Source organism: Microcaecilia unicolor, chromosome 6 (assembly GCF_901765095.1).
Source record: "Microcaecilia unicolor chromosome 6, aMicUni1.1, whole genome shotgun sequence".
NCBI classification, from domain to species: domain Eukaryota; kingdom Metazoa; phylum Chordata; class Amphibia; order Gymnophiona; family Siphonopidae; genus Microcaecilia; species Microcaecilia unicolor.
In genome coordinates, this window is record NC_044036.1 from 74,882,024 (window position 1) to 74,899,902 (window position 17,879).

The window sequence follows — 17,879 nt, forward strand, 5'->3', positions numbered from 1 at the left end:
TAGTATTATAATGGGCATGCAAGGCAGATGCACAGCCATTTTCTGACCCCATGCACCATGGAAAACCTAACGGGAGGTCTGCACCTCTTGTTGGGGCTGCTGTGAGCGGGACCCATGCAGAGGAGGACGCCCATCGCAAAAATCTGAAGAAAAAATGTCCAAGTGCTCGTCAGGGACGTCCTTTCAAGTGCCTAACACTTGGACGTCCTTCACTAAAAAAAAAAAGGATGTCCGTGACGAACACTTGGATGTTTTTTTCTTCAGATTTTGTGATGGGCGGCCTTCTGTTGGACGTGTTTTTCTTATGACTAAGGTGCCCAAAATGACCACCGCCGGAGAGACTCGGTGATCGGGACGTGCAAGGACGTCCAAATTAAAACTATTTGGACGTCCCTTTCAATTATGCCCCTCCAGGTCTCTCTCAGCCAATCACAGCGTGTTTACCTTTTCCCTGCCTCTGAATTTGGACGTTTTACAAAGACGTCCAAATTCCAGCTTAGACGTTTCTTTTGAAAATTCCCCTCCATGTAACTTTGTAAGTCTAAGTGCTTTGAAATTACACCTCCACGTGTACCATGGATTTCCCAAGGAACAAATCAATTGGTATTAAAGGAGATCAATCTTAAGCTTCCTTGGTAGCTTGGATGACAAGACTTAGACTTTCATAATTTGTTCGCATCATGCGAAGAGAAAGATCATTAGAAAAAGACTTCATGTTTTGTAAGTTTTAAGGTCAGTGCAAAAGAGGAAGACCAGAAGTGTAATGGATCTATATAACAAATATGGATGCCATTCTATCAAAGATTAGGTGCCTGACTGAAGACCGAACAAAATTTAGGGTAACTAGAGGGTTGTCATGAGTCGACACTGACTTGACAGAATTTAAAAATACGTGTCATAGGGCCATATGATTTTATACTCTGTGTTGGGAGCTTGGAAGAGAATTTTTACCACCCCTTTCACAAATAGAAGAACAGAGGTGGGCCCAGTAGCAGTGTTGTGCACTGTCATACAGAGGATCTGGTTCTTTTATTCTCCAGGCTGAATGAATATGCTACAGAGGCAGTGTTCTAGTCTGTTGAGTGACAAAGTCTGAATTATTGCTCAACAGTGACACTACTGGCCAGACATAGGGTGTTTATGTGCCAGGTTCTAGATTTAGATATGAGCTGTAACCTCTGCCCAACAGTTGGTGAGGATTATGTAAAACAGGAAAAACATGGTGTGAATGAAGCCGCCTGAGAGTATTGTTCTAGTACAGTGGTTCCCAAACATTTTTGGTTTACGGCACCCTTTGTGTGCAAGGAATTTTTTTGCAGCCCCCCCCCCCCCCCCCCCCGGCCACACAGGTCTCTGCCTCCTGGCCACACAGGTCTCGCCCCCCCCCCCCCCCCCCCCCCCCCCGCCCGGCCACACAGGTCTCCATCTTTTTCTCTGCACAAATGCAACAGTGTTAGGGTGTTCCTATAACCAAATACATTACCTTTACCCTTACACTATTAGGTCAAAAATATTAAAACAAAGGGGGAATTAGTGATCTGGTTTGTAAATAGGTAGAAAAGGAGGTGTTGAAAACTAGAAGTATGCTTGGATGTATAGGGAGAGGAATGGCCAGCACAAAAGATGTGATAGTGCCTCTCTGAGACCCTGTTTAGAGTACAGTTGTGGAGGGCAGACAGTCCACAGGGTGACTTCTAAAATGGTCTGTGTTATAAAGCACTAGTAAAAAAAGGCCCATTTCTGACACAAATGAAACGAGCGCTAGCAAGGTTTTCTTTGGAGTGTGTATTTGCATTTGAGAGATGTGTGTGAGAGTGACTGGGTGTGAGAGAGAGTGAGACTGGGTGTGAGTGTGTCTGTGAGAAAGAGAGTATGTGTGTGAGCATGAGAGTGTGTGCCAGGGTTGTCCCCCCCTATCTCCGAGTTCCAGGGTCGTCCCCTCCCTGCCTCCCTCCGAGTTTCAGGGTCCCCTCCCTCCCCTGCATTCATCCATATGCAGGCAACGTCCTCTGTGCCCTGCCCTCTCCATCCATCCACGTGCAGCATCTCTCCCCTGTCCCCTCCACCTCCCTCCCATTTCCAGGGTCCCCCCTCCCTCTTTCCCTCCGTCCCTCCCTCCCAGTTCCAGGGTCCCATGGAACTGGGAGGGAGGGGGAACGGAGAACGTTGGAGGAGTGACGTCAGCAGGTGGTTACAATCCCAGTGACACACATTGGAACGTTGGAGGAGAATGTTGGAGGAGTGATGTCAGCAGGTGGTTACGATCCCAGTGAGACACATTGGAATGTTGGAGGAGCAAATTATTATATTAGATATGGGAACAGACTTAGATATATATGTCCTGTGGGGGAAAAAAGTGGCAGAGAGGGCATATGATTAAAAACATTTAAATACCTCTGTGGTATAAATGCACAGGAGGCGAATCTTCAGCTGAAAGGAAGCTTTGGAATGAGGGGACTTGGGATGAAGGTGAAAGAGGTTAGGCTCGGAAGTAATCTAAGGAAATACTGCTTTACAGAAAAGGTGGTGAATGCCTGGAATGGACTCGTGGTGGAGACCAAAGACTATATCTGAGTTGAAGAAAGCATAGGACAATCACATAGGATCTCTAAGGGAGAGGAAGGTATAGTGAATGATATGGCTGTGCAGACTGGGTTGGTCATATGGTCTTTATCTGCTGTCATTTTCTCTGTTCCTATGTAAAGCTAGAACGTAGGAAAACAGGGTTCAAATCTTTCTTATATCCTTGGAAGATGTGCTGGCCTTTTCTCTCTCTACCCTTTTTTCCTGTTGCCTCCGCTACCCATTTAGCATCTAAGCTTTTTGAGACTTAATTGTCTGTAATTTGTAATGAAGCTCCTTTGTTTAGAATACTCCTAAAATACACTGTGAAAGTGAAGAAATTTCATCCCTGGCTCTCCTCAGTTTTTTTTAATGCCTTCTATGGGATGGGAGTATTTGCTGTATGGTTTCTACTTGAGAATGAAGGATTGCTGTTAGTACTTCCCTTCAGGTTTTATGTGATCAATGAGTAAAATTAAAAAGCTGTAAATATGTTGATTTCGACATAAATCACGTATGTTCATTAAATTCACCTTAAATAATATGCAGTTGTACTTCTGAGATTTTAGTACAGATTGTTTGTGGATTTTACATTGGTGCTTGTCTGGAATTAATTGGCAAAAACATAAGTTTCTTTTGGGGGAATTTGCGTAAAAATAGTTAAAATTCTGTGTACTTGAGTAATAACGTTTTTGTATTGCATTTTAACTTATTAATCATAGATGTAGAATTTGCAATTTTGGGGCAGAATTCCCCCATTTTAAGTTCAAACTGACTTTCTTTTCTGGCTTGACCCTCCCAGCTTGCTCTCTTCCTTCTCCAGACTTCATCACCTTTTCTCTTTCACCTTCTGGGCTCAACCCTCTATCACTCTTTTTTTTTTTTTTTTTTTTAATCTGAATCTCCTCCCTGAGTTGATTTTTCAGCTTCTACTCTCCCCTATTCTTCAGTCTCTCCCTTCCAGCTTCCTATGACTCCACTTTCCTCCCAGGCTTAACCCTCTCTTCAGGCTTTATCATCTCCATCCTTCAGGGTCCATCACCCAGCTCTTGCTCCCATTTTCCTAAGGTCTCCTCCACCCTCGTCTCTCTCTCAAGGCTCAACATCCCACCTCTCTGACTCCTGAGACTCAACCACTCTCATTTTCTCTCCTGCCTTTGCCATGCATACCTCACCCCCTGCCTACGTTTTCTCTTGTCTTAACCCCCAGCAAAATCCAAAGCTTGCTTTTTTCCTGTCCTCTCACACTAATTCTCTAGTTCTCTCTCTCTCTCTTGTTCTCTTTTTCTCTTTCTCTCTCTTTTTCTCTTTCTCTCTCTCTGTCTCCCCCCTACCTCTTGGCCATGCAGCTCAGTGTTTGTATTCCTTTCTTTAGCACCTTGTGCATCCAGTGTTGCCTTTCCTTACCTTCCTTTCCTTGCAGTGGTTTCTCTTTCCTCTTTTTTTCTTCTCCTTCATATCCACTTCACCCTTATAACGCACAATTTGTATTATAGGCTTTCCTTGTGTCCCTTTACCAATTTTCTTTCTTCCCTTATTTGTCCACTTAGGATTGTAAACCGCTTAGATGTTTTTAACTATTTGTGGTATAACAAATAAAATAAACTGTGTTGGTGCTTCTGCTATCTCATTCTGGCTATGTACATCAATATTGGTGCTTTCTCTTACTGCCATGTGCCTCCTGATCTTTGCACTGAATTCTGCAAATTTAAAAGCAAAATTTTATGCTGGAGAGGAATTCTGCCTGCATTCTTCATTGTGCAGTGAAGCAGAATTCCCCCAGGAGTAATGATTTTGTCAATGAGAGGCTTTATTCTGCCTAGATTGTTTCAGAAGGCCAGTTTGGTCTTCATCTATACTATTACTATCTGCCTCAATCTGATCTCTACTTGTGTATTAATTCTGTTAACTTTCTTTTGCAGCCATTTTTGGACATACTTTTATATATTTTCAAGCTAGCAAATGCAATAGGAGCACAGGTAAATATACTTAAATCTATATATGATTAGTAGTTAGGAACCACTACCATTCCTGTGACTTTATTATGTAGTTGCATTTTTTAGCTGTTCAATAATAATTGTACATCAATTTGCGCATTACAATTAGACTCTTGTTCCTTGCATCTGTTTTTTTTTTTTTTTGGGGGGGGGGGGGGGGGGAACGAATCCTTCCCTGATTCCAGCTTTAGTCAAGAACATTTCACTTGCCACTAGCAGCCGGAGAATGTGTACTAATTTGATTACTTTTTGTAGATAGGTATGCGTTGATGTATTTTAGCTTGCTGGTGCCTTGGACAGGAATTTTTACAGTAGTTGAAAAACCTGTGATGATTGTGAAGTCATTAGTGAGTTTAATTTTTTGCTTAAATAACTAGAACAAAGGAGCTTTTTTTAGGGGAGAGACAAATATTAAAAATCATGGAGTTTTTGGTGCAGATGAGACTTCACTAGGGTGAATTTAATATCTGGGTCAGACAGGTAGTCACAGGTATGATCAGGGAATGTCTAGGCTCATTTTAAAGACTTAGTTAAAAAACTGTGATTTCAGGTTGCAGTCGCCAGATGTATATGATCAGTTTATAATCCCAAACTGAAAATTATTGTAGTTTGTGTCTAGTTAAAATTCTTAGCTTGCATTCAAATCATTCCTTGTTTTTGTTTAAAAAAGTGATTTCCTTTTTTTTTTTTTTTTCATTTTATTGATAGAATTTATTTTAAATCTATTAGCGTTTATTATTTGTAGGGCCCAGCTAGCATGATGGCCTACTTGGTTGTTTCTGGCCTGTTTCTTACACGACTGAGGAGACCTATTGGTAAGATGACCATTACAGAGCAAAGATATGAAGGAGAGTACAGATATGTCAATTCCCGACTTATCACAAACAGGTATGATTTGAAAGATGAGAGACTACTGAAAAATATAAGATTTACTTTTAGTTTGGCAGTTCTGCTATATGAAAATGTCGTTTCCCACTGAAAATCCAGTATTAAGCTGTATTTTTGTGAATCTTTAAGTGGCTAATTTTCAAAGCACATAGACTTCGAAAGTTACATAGGTTACTATGAGGCATATTTTCAAAGCACTTAGCCTTCCAAAGTTCCATAGGTTTCTATGGAACTTTGGAAGGCTAAGTGCTTTGAAAATATGTCCATATTTAAGTGTATGTGCTTTGAAAAGGAGCACCTAAATGAACTGAACCTGAGACAACATTGATTTGCAGGTTTTTATAGACTCAGCATAAGAAAAGAATGAATATGGTAAGTGCAAAGATTTGCACACCCTTTCAGTCAGTACTTAGTGATGTCTCATAGATTCCAAATGTTTCCTGTAGCCAGCGGAGCCTTTCTGTTCTTGCTTTGGAATTGTTTTTGCCATTCTTCCTTGCAGAACTTTTGTTGCTCAAAAATACTCTTGGATCTGTTTGCATGCACTGCATGTTTGAGATCACACCACAGATTTTCAGTAATATTCAATTCTGGGCACTCTGCAAGCTATTCCAAACCCTCGTTTTCTTTCTTTTAAGTACTTCTTGATTGATTTTTGAAATATGTTATGGGTCATTATCTTGCTGAAATATCCAGTTTTCTTTTCAGTTTCAGTGTCTTTACCGACAATGAGACATTAAATACTAGCATATCTTAAAGTTAGTTGAATCCACGTAGCATGGAGTGTTGCTACTGTTTGGGATTCTGTCAGATACTTGTGATCTGGATTGGCCACTGTGGAAGTAGGATACTGGGCTAGATGGACCATTGGTCTGACCCAGTGTGGATACCATGCCACTGGCTACAACACAGCCCCAAAGCATAATGGTGTTCGTTCTTCCAGTGCTCACATGTTTATCCCCAGATGTATCTTGTGTAGTCATGGCTGAGAAGTTTGGTTTCCATTTCATCAGTGCAAAACACTCCATTCCAAATTTTTCAGGCTTATTGAGATTATTTTGTTTTCTCATGTTAGATGTTTACTTCTTGATGAAGGACATAGAAGTTCTTCAGACATTCTCCCATACACATTATTGTTGCATAAGCAATGCTGTATTGTGAACTTGTGCCCAAGTATTCTGTTAGTAAGCGACCGTTCTGAGAAGTTTAGCTATGACCTGTGGTTCTGTTTTGTGGGTTTGACCAGTTTTTGAGCAACTCTTCAACTTCAGCAGTTCCATATAGCTTTTATTGCTTAATATTTTTAACTGTTGAAATGGCTAGCTGAAAGTGTTCAATTTTGTTTTTTTTTTTTAAGTAGAGAGTTGTGGTAGTCGTGTTAGTCCACTTTTAAAGGTAATCAATAAATCAAAATAAAACACGGAAAAGAAAATAAGATGATGACTTTTTTTATTGGACACAACTTAATACATTTCTTGATTAGCTTGCGAAGGTTGCCCTTCTTCGTCAGATCGGAAATAAGCAAATGCTGGTAGATGACGGTATATATAAGTGAAACATCAAAGCATTCTAGTGACAGTCTAACAGGATGGGGGTGGATAGGTGAGAGACAGGAAGAGTCGGGTGGATGAGGGACAGGGAGATATGCATGGAGACCGGAGGGCACAAAGCAGTACAATTTTATGGTTTATAATGGGCTAGAAAACCCAGATCTTTGTTAAGTCCTGTCTGGTGAGTGTCAAAATATTTAATCATTCTGACTTCAAAGGTCTTACGTTCCTGTATTGTTTTAAAGTTCCCTTTCAGGATTCTTACCATGAAATCTCTGATACAGTGTTCTGGTTTTGTAAAGTGCTGCCCCACAGACGTATCATCTTTATTGGCACTAGCATTTTTCATATGGTGTCTATGTAAATTAAATCTCTTCTTTAGCATCTGACTGGTTTCTCCAATGTAGCAGCCTTCGTTGCATTTTTTACATTGAATGATATATACTACATTGGAAGATGAGCACGTGAAAGATTCCTTAATGTTGAATATTTTTCCTTTGTGAATGACCGTGGGGTCCTGTGAAATGTTTTGGCATAGTTTGCAGCTGGATATATTGCAAGGATGTGTGCCATTCTTTTCGAGTCTGTGTTGGGAACTTACTTCTAATTAGCTTGTGTTTTAAGTTGGGTGGCTGGTTCTTTTTTTTTTTTTTTTTTTAAGTCCTTTGCTTTGTAGGCATTATTATTTGCATTTTCAAATGCTCAAGACAGGTATGCAAATATGGACTTAACTAGTGATTTTAGAATACTATCGTAAGACTGTGTTTACACGCCTAATTTTTGGCATGAGCATGTGCACTGGCTCAGTGGCTGGTGTAAATGCTTGCGCATGAATGCTAGTATTCTGTAACTTGTCTGTAGAAGTGCTGGGCTCGCCCATGCCACTCCCAGCTCTACGCCTCCCTTGCAATTACACACTTTGCTTTTTGCGTGCACAGCTTATAGAATATGGACAGGGCAGTTGTTTAATGCCAGTTAACATCTAATTATTAAATTAAGCTGCGTGCACATCTTTGTGCGCTAAATGTAAAAAATGTGCGCACAAGTTTATAGAATTTAGATGGTAAACCTTTTGAGTCTTAACAACAACTTTAAGGTAAAATTAATAATGAAACAACTGAAAGGGTATCCAAAAGTACATCTGCCATATTACTTTACGTCTTTTAAAATCTGTATGTAATTTATTATGCTTTAAAATTTACAGAAAAATGTCATCTTTGATTTTGTCCCAAAAAAGCACGAAACATGCAGTTTGCTAACAAGATGGCTAACCCAGTCCCGGAGGGGGGGGGGGGGGGGCTATAAAAAAATCTCAAAATCTAAATAAACGTGGCCTCAAAGTTCAAATAGCATTGGTCTGACCAAATGTCAGTCTTTCCCAAGCTAGGTATTATTATTGGCCTCATTAAATTATCTATCCCCAGGAAAAAGTTCTAGTTCCACCTTCTGAAGCAGTGGGTTCACGAAACAAGTGGTCCTTGTCTGGGTTTTGGACAGCTGGAATTTGTTCATGCTTTGCAGCACTTGAAGAGATCCTTTTTTGCACTGGAACAGTAGCAATTTGATGATCTGGTATTAGGAAAGGATTCCTCTCCAGTTAAGTTAAGTACTTGTGGGACTTTATTTTGATATAAGTCGTGAACTACCAGCAGTGTGTGCTGGAACTCTGGGGATTTGATATGTACATTTTTGTGTTTTTTTTTTTTTTTTTTTTTAAATGACTAAAACACTGTGGATTTTGGCCATTTTTCTCCGTTTTTTTGGTGAGCGACCTTTTTTTCTCCATTTTTGGAGTTATTTTTTGTTGCTCTTTTTTTTTTTCTGGAGATAGATAATTTAATGAGACCAATGATAATGACTAGGAATCCCTTTTGAAAAGACTGACATGTTTGGTCAGACCAATGCTGTTTGAGCTTTGAGGCCTCATTTATTTAGATTTTAAGATTTTTTTTAATAGCCCCCCCCCCCCCCCCCAGTCAGGGTTAGCCATCTTGTTAGCAAACTGCATGTTTCATGCTTTTTGGGGGGATATTTTGAAAGTTTGCTACCCCTTATGTATGTTTTTTTCTTTGGTTTTGTACCATGCTAAAGTTGGGTCAGCTTCTGTTCATGGTTGTAGTGGTGGGGTGGTTGCTGAAAGTTTACGTACAACCCGATCCAAGTGATTAGCACTTTGGTGGCAAATTAGTGGCAAGTGTTAAATTTCTAGATTATTTTAGTTAGGGAAACTTGGACCCTAATGTTTTGAGCAGCTAGCTTTGCACCAGAAATAGGGAGAAACTGGCGCATTATCACAGCAACATATGGCCATCTAGAGAGTAATTTTGTGTACTGTATGTTGTATTCACAGCATTTCTTGCACTAGGGGTGGGAGAAATGAACATAGACCGTATCTTCTAAGTTGTTATGTTTCACCGAGTGACTCATTCAGTGTAGGACTTAGCTAAAGGAATAAACTTTAGGGGTATGAGGAATACATTAATTATTTGTTATATGTGCTTGCATTTGTTATAAAGCATAAGGAGCTTACCTTTTATTTAGCTATCATCTGTCCCTGAAATGGCATAATATGTGATTGGTAACATATTCTAGCTTTTTTTTGTGTGTGTGTGTCTTTTTACAGTGAAGAAATAGCATTTTATAATGGAAATAAGAGAGAGAAACAGACAATTCATGTAACTTTTCATAAGCTGGTAAGCTAACATAAAATTGTTCTAAATGCTTAACATTTGTTTCAGGAATATCACATTTTGAATGAATATTGTTCAGATTACCAAGTTTAAATTCCTGGAGTACTGGAGGAGTGAATATGTTGCTGAATTTTTTCCACTGGAAGTTTCAAGTTTAGAATATTTTCACTAATGAAAACTAAATTTTTAAATTAGAAAACAATTTTCCTTAACATTTTAACATGTCGGTAAAATAGAAAGGAAAGCATACTTCAGAGGGAACTGAGTGAAAGTTTACTAGAATATATTTTCTTAAGTGCTATAATGAAAACTGTTTTGCATATTCATGCAATTCAACATAGCTCATTGTTTCTTACGTTAGATTGTAGATCACCTAGGTGGGTTTCAGCTCAATTTGCAGACTAATGAATTCTTGTAATAAATAAATGTCACATTGTATTTGGTTTGGCCATGAATATGCATGAGATGAGATGTAGCGTCATGCACTGCTTCCATTGTATGCAAGTATATCTCATGAGTATTCATTAACACTATCAGGCTAGAAACTCTTCAATTGTCAACAAGTTTTCATAAACGTTTGTTTTACAAAATATTGATGACTCTAAATATTTACCACACATTAACCAATACCTTATACTTAGTACAAATCTTTATTATATCAAAATAACCACACTATAGCATACTTGTATATACAAACCCACCTCAATACAAACATGTTAAAATCATACTTATCTCTGGATATGCTTTGCTGATCTCCTGTTATCACTATCAAAGTTCAATACTAGTGAATGTTGTTGTGAAGATATCCTCCTTTATTAAATGATGGAAAGAACCAATGTAAATTGTTAGTTCCAAACCTTTCTTTACCAATCCAAAGATCTTGTATTAGATGAAATGTGACTCCTGTTCCACGATATCTAGTTACGGTGCAAAATTCCTTTCCGGTAAAAGATTGAAGTTAAAAATAATTCAATTCACGAAATTCTTCCCAATTATTATTGATAATATAGGGTCCATGCAAAGAATCCAAAGTCACATCCTGATCCACTGTCCGTTATACGCTCATGACTCAATCTGTATCAGTCATGTGCTCTCGGTCTCAACATTGGCCATGTTTCGCTAAACTCTCTATCAGGAGACCACACTATAAAGATAATATTAAAAATCTTCACCTATCCTAAACATAGCATACATTTAATCTCCAACAATAAAAATAAAAATTAATTTGTATTTAACAGCAGCCATACCTGTCCAAGATTCTAACTGGTTTCCAACATGTTGTCTGCTATCAAATTATGCTGACACATGCGCAATTGAAAAAGCTTTTCGCGTTTAAAGAGCCTGTTCATACGTCACCACAACTCAGTTAGACTTGACCAATAACAGATTTCAGTCTACCTCTTTATTCAACCCATTTGGGGTAACAGCATCCCACATATAAATGAATCTTTGCTCATGACAAAATAATTTTTGCTGAAGTCATCGTCCCTTCATAGCTTGTATCTTGATAAGAATCACAAAGTGAAAAATCCTCCATTCCATGACTATGTTGCAACCAATGTGCTACTAACAGTGCATCTGCTCATTGAAGCCTGTTGTTTCTTAAATTCTGTGTGATCCGAGATTTGATTTTTCTAGTTGTCTCCCCCTATGTATTATAACCCACATGGGCATTGAATCCCATAGATCACATCCTCGGAATCACAGTTTGTAACTCTCATTAAAACATCTCTGCAATTTCAGTACCCATACTTTATCAGTGACAATAGCATATTGACAGTTGACAGTGATTGCAACGTGTATAACCCCCCCCCCCCCCAATTACATTGTCTTTTAACAAAATATCCCTTTGTCTGCTAAATATTTCTCCGAAATTGGGGCCACGAGTATAAGCAAACTTTGGGATTTGTTCAAACCCTGCATGATAGGATATCGACCAGTGTTTCAAGATAGAAGTCTGTATTTGCTGAACCCTTGTATAATACGGTAAAATACATGTTAATTTTGAATCTTTCTGTTTGACCGAAGTTCTAAGCAGCCAACACTGCTGAGCATTATTGGTTCTCTTAAATGCTCGCATAACAATCTTATTAGAGTAACCCCCCTAAAATATTTATACATATTTGCTTGATCCCTGTATTGATTCTCTTGAGAGCATAACTGCTTCACTCACATAAACTGTCCCACTGGAATACTGTTCTTTAATCTCTTTGGATGATGACTCGTGTAGTGTGGAGCAGCATTTCTGTCATTTGGTTTCTTATACATTTTGAGTAATAAAATGTCCTTCTTCATATTGAATTAATATGTCAAGGAATTCGACCTGATGAACCCCAACTTGACTAACAAATTTAATATTGTCAATGCAACAATTAAGATATTCCAAAAAATCTTCCAGGTTAGACATGTCCCAGACCAAATCAAAAAAAGTAATCTATAAATCGTTCCATGTTAATATATATTCTATGTATTGCGCCTGATAAATCTTTCAAACCATGCCATATAGAGACATGCCACCATCTGAACTACAGTGGCTCTCATGGCTACTCCCTTTATTTGTAAAAGAACTTTCCCTGGAAGGCAAAATAATTCTTTTTGATGACTATTTCATCTAAAGTTAAGACCTTATTTTCAAAACACAATTTTCAGACCATTAACTCAATCCTTTGTACTATCAAAATTTGATTACTGCAATGGGGGTCTATGCAGGACTTAAGACCTCACTAATCAGAAAACTACAAACTGCTCAAAACACAGCAGCTTGTCTTGTACTTAAAGCTACCTGATACTCCTAAGCGACCCCGCTTCTACTCAAACTATACTGGCTATCTATAAGTTCACGCATTACTTTCAAATTATGTGCATTCACCCACCAAATAATTTATGGTTCATCCCCATCTTACATGAATTTTATAGAGCTTTCAGCACGCAATGCTAAAAATCATCCAGAGACTTTCTTGTATTACACTTCCCTCAATGTAATAAAATCAAAAATAAAACTATCCCCAATGCTGGATTTTCATAGCAAAGTACAACCAGATGGAACTATTTGCCCAAACAACGCCGTCAATATCTCATATTTTGTAAACTATTGAAACATTACTTGATAAGATCGACCTCTAACAATAGAAATAAGTAACCCTCTAACAAAACTTGCAATAACTACAACTGTCCATATTCACATTCTGTCCTATGTATTACAAACATGTTATATAATCAAGATTTCATGTTATGCTGTTTAATAATTTTGTGTGTATGTATATATATATATATATATATATATATATATATATATATATATACACACACACACACACACACACACTTTGTTCTATGTAATCAGAACACCGTGTCAGTTCTACTTTTGTTATTTTGTGAGCCACATTGAATTTGAATCCTATTTGAGATAATCGGCCCTGTTTACTAAGCCGCACTGTAGGCAAGCTAACTTTTTAGTCCGCCTATAGTGCAGCTTAGTAAACAGGGCCCAATGTGGGATATAAATAAAGTATTCAAAAGCTGCATCTTGCCCTCAGATATGCTCATAGTATTCAAGGTGTCACCAATAATCTCTAAGGTTGCACCTTGAGGTACATTGGTATATAAAGCCGATTCATCTAGTGTCGCCAAAATTATGTTCTGATCTAGGAGGATGGCCAATCCTTCAAGATAAAGCAATAAATCCCTAACGTAAGGAATTAGGGAACATTAGGGATATCCTGAAAACTAGTCTGTTGTGGCCACATAAAGTGATTCTAATGTTTCTTTAGTTGTAATACCATTTTGATTTTAAAAAGTGGAAAGTTGCACAGAAGAAATGAAAATGTACGCAGCTACATTATATCTTAGTGTTAAATTGCATTGCATTGTATGTGAATTCCTAATTGTGTACTTCAGTAATGTGTTACTGAAAGGTTCTATTTAGTATTAGGTTTTACAGCATAAGGGTCCAGACAAACCCAGTAGCTGACATTTCTCCCCTGCTTGGTGGCAGAATTTGGCCAAAGGAAGGCAGAGGTGAGATATTGCAGTGCATGGTATAACTTTGATCAGTGAACACTGATATTCAGCACTGGATGGCTAAAACTGTTTAGGTAACTTGGAGGCATATTTTCAAAGCAGTTAGCCTTCCAAAGTTCCATAGGTTTCTATGGAACTTTGGAAGGCTAAGTGCTTTGAAAATATGCCTCTTGGTCACCCAAATAACAGGCCAAAACTTAACCAGATTTTGGCTGACTATCCAGATGCTTTCACATGGATACAGCTAGCTTAATTTTGGACACCAGTTTATTCTTGCATTACTACCAAATATAGAGACCGTGGTTTTAGTCTGAGCTTTTCCCCTTTTTGATTTCACCAGGTAGAGCACTTGCATAACTTCATCCTGTTTCGGTTTTCCATGGGCTTTGTCGACAGCATCATTGCTAAGTGTAAGTTGGTACAGAATCTACTGATGGATAAAAATACCCTGGGAAGTATCCTTATAAGATAAAAATCATCAAAAAATGTCTAACTTTTTTTTTTTTTTTTTTTTACAATTCTAAAACATTTTTATCTTTTCAGATCTCGCTACTGTGGTTGGCTACCTGGTGGTTAGTCGTCCTTTCCTGACCGTGGATCATCCTCGCCATCTAAAAAGTACACATGCAGAGCTGCTGGAAGTGAGTGATGAAGAGATCAGTTCTTGCTTTCAGATTTCTTAGATCATCTATTCTAATTGCTGTGTCCCTAAATTTAAGGACTACTACCAGAGTGGAAGGATGTTGCTGAGAATGTCGCAGGCCCTGGGCAGAATAGTTTTGGCAGGTCGGGAAATGACCAGACTTGCAGGGTAAGCCAGATAACTACCATCTAGAACTTTTTCTTCAATTCTTTCATCTTTTTGTTGTCTCATCCTTTGCTCTTTTCCATTTCTTATGTGTGTGGCATTAACTTCTCAGATATGGTGCTGCTGGCTATGAAGATAGATAAATTTGTTTCAAGGGACAATGCCAGTTCTGTATTCTGGGTTTACTTCAAATCAAATTAATTTGTCATGATTTAAATCACTATCCCAAAAATTTTTTATTTAATGACCATTTCCTAGTAATAGCGCATTCAGGCCTTAACAAATGTTGTTTAAATTTAGAAGCCAGCTGCTGAATGTTCCCTCTCCCCCTCCGGCTATTAGGGCCTGTGTTACTAAAACTGTTTTCTTCTCCCATAGACAAAGTTTTATTAAATCAGGCCCTTAATGCAGTACTGCACAGTTCCAGCAGAAGCCAGTAGACTCCACCCCTCACCCACCAAGCTGTCAGCAGCATGCCCTCACCAGTCACACTTTCCCTTTTTTCTTGTTCTCCTGCATGCTGCTCTTACTTAATCTCTCTTTCTCTTTTCGCCTTAAGTCTTATTTCCTTAAACCTAGTAAGTCCATGCACCCCTCATCCTTCCTACCTTCCAAGAGTCATCCTTTACCTGCCCCCCTATCATACAGCAGGCTTAAGTTTATATTCTCACCGCTGTCTAATACAACTGCCACACTCGTTTGATTTAAGGTGTAAAGTACCCCAACTCCAGAGCAAGTCTCATGGTCTCAAATCTTGCAGGATTTGCACCAGGTGTAGTGAGAGTTGTAATGGATGAAGAATACATACAGCCTTTCTTTTTGCTGTGGCAGTATTGTCAGAGAACTGAAATTTTAGATGAGTGATGCAGTAAAAAGACAGTAATTCAGGTATATTGTCACAGAAAATAAGGACTTATTATATGGGCCAAAATAACTTGCTGCATGCGCAGAAGATGATTTTATTTATTACATAACACTATAGAGGCGCCAGATTACTGGTCTAAATTACCTAGCTTTTGCTAAAACGTTTGTACTTTTACAGTGCTGTTATTACCATAAAGATAGGCCAGCATAATATATACATTGCATGTATGTCGTACTCATTAGTACTGATTATATTGAGTTGAGGTGACCAGTATTTAAGTGATTTCCCTAAGGTTGGTACTGATTAGTAACAAAATACTTGGTTATGTCTCCCATGAACGAGGAATGCTTGTCACTGCTGCTAGCCTTGGCACTAGATAGATAACAGTGAGGTATTGGACATGTGATTTAAGCACTGCTTGGTCCAAGAAGAGTAGAGGATGACACAAATGACCAGCCATGGAGATGAATCAAAGAAAATTCTTTATTGAAAGCACCAGCCGCAAAGACCCGACACGGGTCTTTACTGTAGGGCTAAGATGATCCCCAGAGGCCTGAGGATTAGTAAAGCACTGACCATGTTTATTTGTGATCAACTATTTTTAAAGCAGTGGACTGCCATTTTAATTTTTTAGACTTGATGATTTTGTTGGCAGAAACTGCAAAGCAAGAGAGTGAAGAACTACATCACAGAGTAGATGAAAAGATAGTGTTCTTAAAGATAGTGATCCACGTTTTGATGCAGTTTTATCTGATGTCAACAGATGCATTCATTTAGACACGATATTAGAGACATCAAAGATAGTAAATTTAGGAGGGATGAGTCTATCAAAGAGGGTCTATATTCCCATATAGCAAAGCTAGACCTCAAACAACACATTAATAGAAATATAGATCATAACAGAATGAGAAAAGGTAAAATTCCTACTGCAGTGGCTGACCCTCCAGACCACTTTAGCGTTGTCTTCAGATAGAGGCAGAAAATGTGTCTGAAGTGACTCATGGGGTGATATACCTCACCCCTCACTAGTCCCGTTTCACTTTCACCTCACCAAGATCCATCACACTCTTCCCCCCCCCCCCCCCCCCCCCGAATCTGGGACAAACGCATGACAGAAAAGACCAAACAAGGGAGTGGTTACCATCCCGAAGACATCCCAGAGACAATTTTCCCTCAAGAGGCAGAGGAAGAGACTATTCGAGAGCAGCCCAGACCAGATATATGCCATTCCAACATCAACATTTTCAGAGAAAGAACAGTTGGAGATAGATATCCCTATATTTTATCTGGTAGCACTCTTTCTGATATACAAACTCAGGTCTTACATAGAGGTCTTTCTTTTGTACCTACTAAAAAATATGATACATTCCAAACAAGGATAGACCTTTTTAAATTTACCTGTAAATTACAGATTATTTAAGCTTTTCTCCAAGAACACAGTGCCCCATATAAATTTCTCAGTGGTGAAGAACGCCTCAAAGTGGATCCCACCTGTTCCTATGGACCCTTTAATACATACCTTTCAAGGATGTGTTCATCAAGATATTTCCAAGTTATAGAAGAAAAACTTCAATCATTAGCCAATGATCATTCTATCGTTGTTAAACCAACAGACAAAGGTGGAGGGATTGTGGTTCAGAACAGAGCAGATTATGTAGTTGAGATGACCGATTATATTATGCCCTTCTTGATTCAGATCCTAAAGAACATCTAAAGGTACACCCTTTGATTCTTAAGATAGAATCCTATCCAGCCATATTGATTAATTTGTTGGAGAACTTTGAAGGAGACCTAACTAATGTACTACTAGTAATTCTTAACATTGATGCCTTGTACATGAACATCCCACAGCTGGAAGCACTTCACATCACTGAGACTGCTCAACAACTTACGTCAGACCACATCATTGAGACTGCTCTTCAACAACATATTTGAGACCATCAAATTCCTAATTAGTTTATAATTTTGCTTGGATTTTTATTGTCTATTTTTATCCATTCTGTTTCATTCTTTGAATCTCCTCTCCCAACATCTTACATAAGTACATAAGCACCGCCATACTGGGAAAAGACCAAGGGTCCATCAAGCCCAGCATCCTGTCTCTGACAGCGGCCAATCCAGGCTTCAAGAACCCGGCAACCCCCCCCCCCCCCCCAAAAAAAAAAAAAAAAAATTAATAATGTTCAATGGACTTTTCCCTCAGGAATCTGGCCAAACCCCCTTTAAATTCCGTAAGGCCAGCTGCTGTCACTACATTCTCCGGCAACGAGTTCCAGAGTCTAACTACACGCTGAGTAAAGAAAAACTTTCTCCTATTTTAAATCTACCATATTCTAGCTTCATCTTGTGTCCCCTGGTTTTGTTGTTGTTTGAAAGTGTAAACAAACGCTTCACATCTGTCCGCTCTACTCCGCTCATTATTTGTAGACTTCTATCATATCACCCCTCAGCCACCTTTTCTCCAAGCTGAAGAACCCTAACCTTCTCAGGCTTTCCTCA

At 38.7% G+C, this 17,879-nt stretch overlaps 1 protein-coding gene across 2 annotated transcripts in view; it reads left to right on the forward strand.

Annotated features, from left to right (window-relative positions):
- The window catches only part of ABCD3 (ATP binding cassette subfamily D member 3), a 147,390-nt gene that overhangs the window by 85,862 nt on the left and 43,649 nt on the right, over window positions 1-17,879 (forward strand). For both annotated transcript variants that reach the window (XM_030208506.1, XM_030208507.1), the window contains 6 exons: window positions 4,485-4,541; window positions 5,305-5,447; window positions 9,621-9,690; window positions 14,048-14,117; window positions 14,251-14,348; window positions 14,427-14,518. In XM_030208506.1, the coding sequence (XP_030064366.1) occupies window positions 4,485-4,541; window positions 5,305-5,447; window positions 9,621-9,690; window positions 14,048-14,117; window positions 14,251-14,348; window positions 14,427-14,518 (530 nt within the window). The remainder of the gene's footprint in view (window positions 1-4,484; window positions 4,542-5,304; window positions 5,448-9,620; window positions 9,691-14,047; window positions 14,118-14,250; window positions 14,349-14,426; window positions 14,519-17,879) is intronic.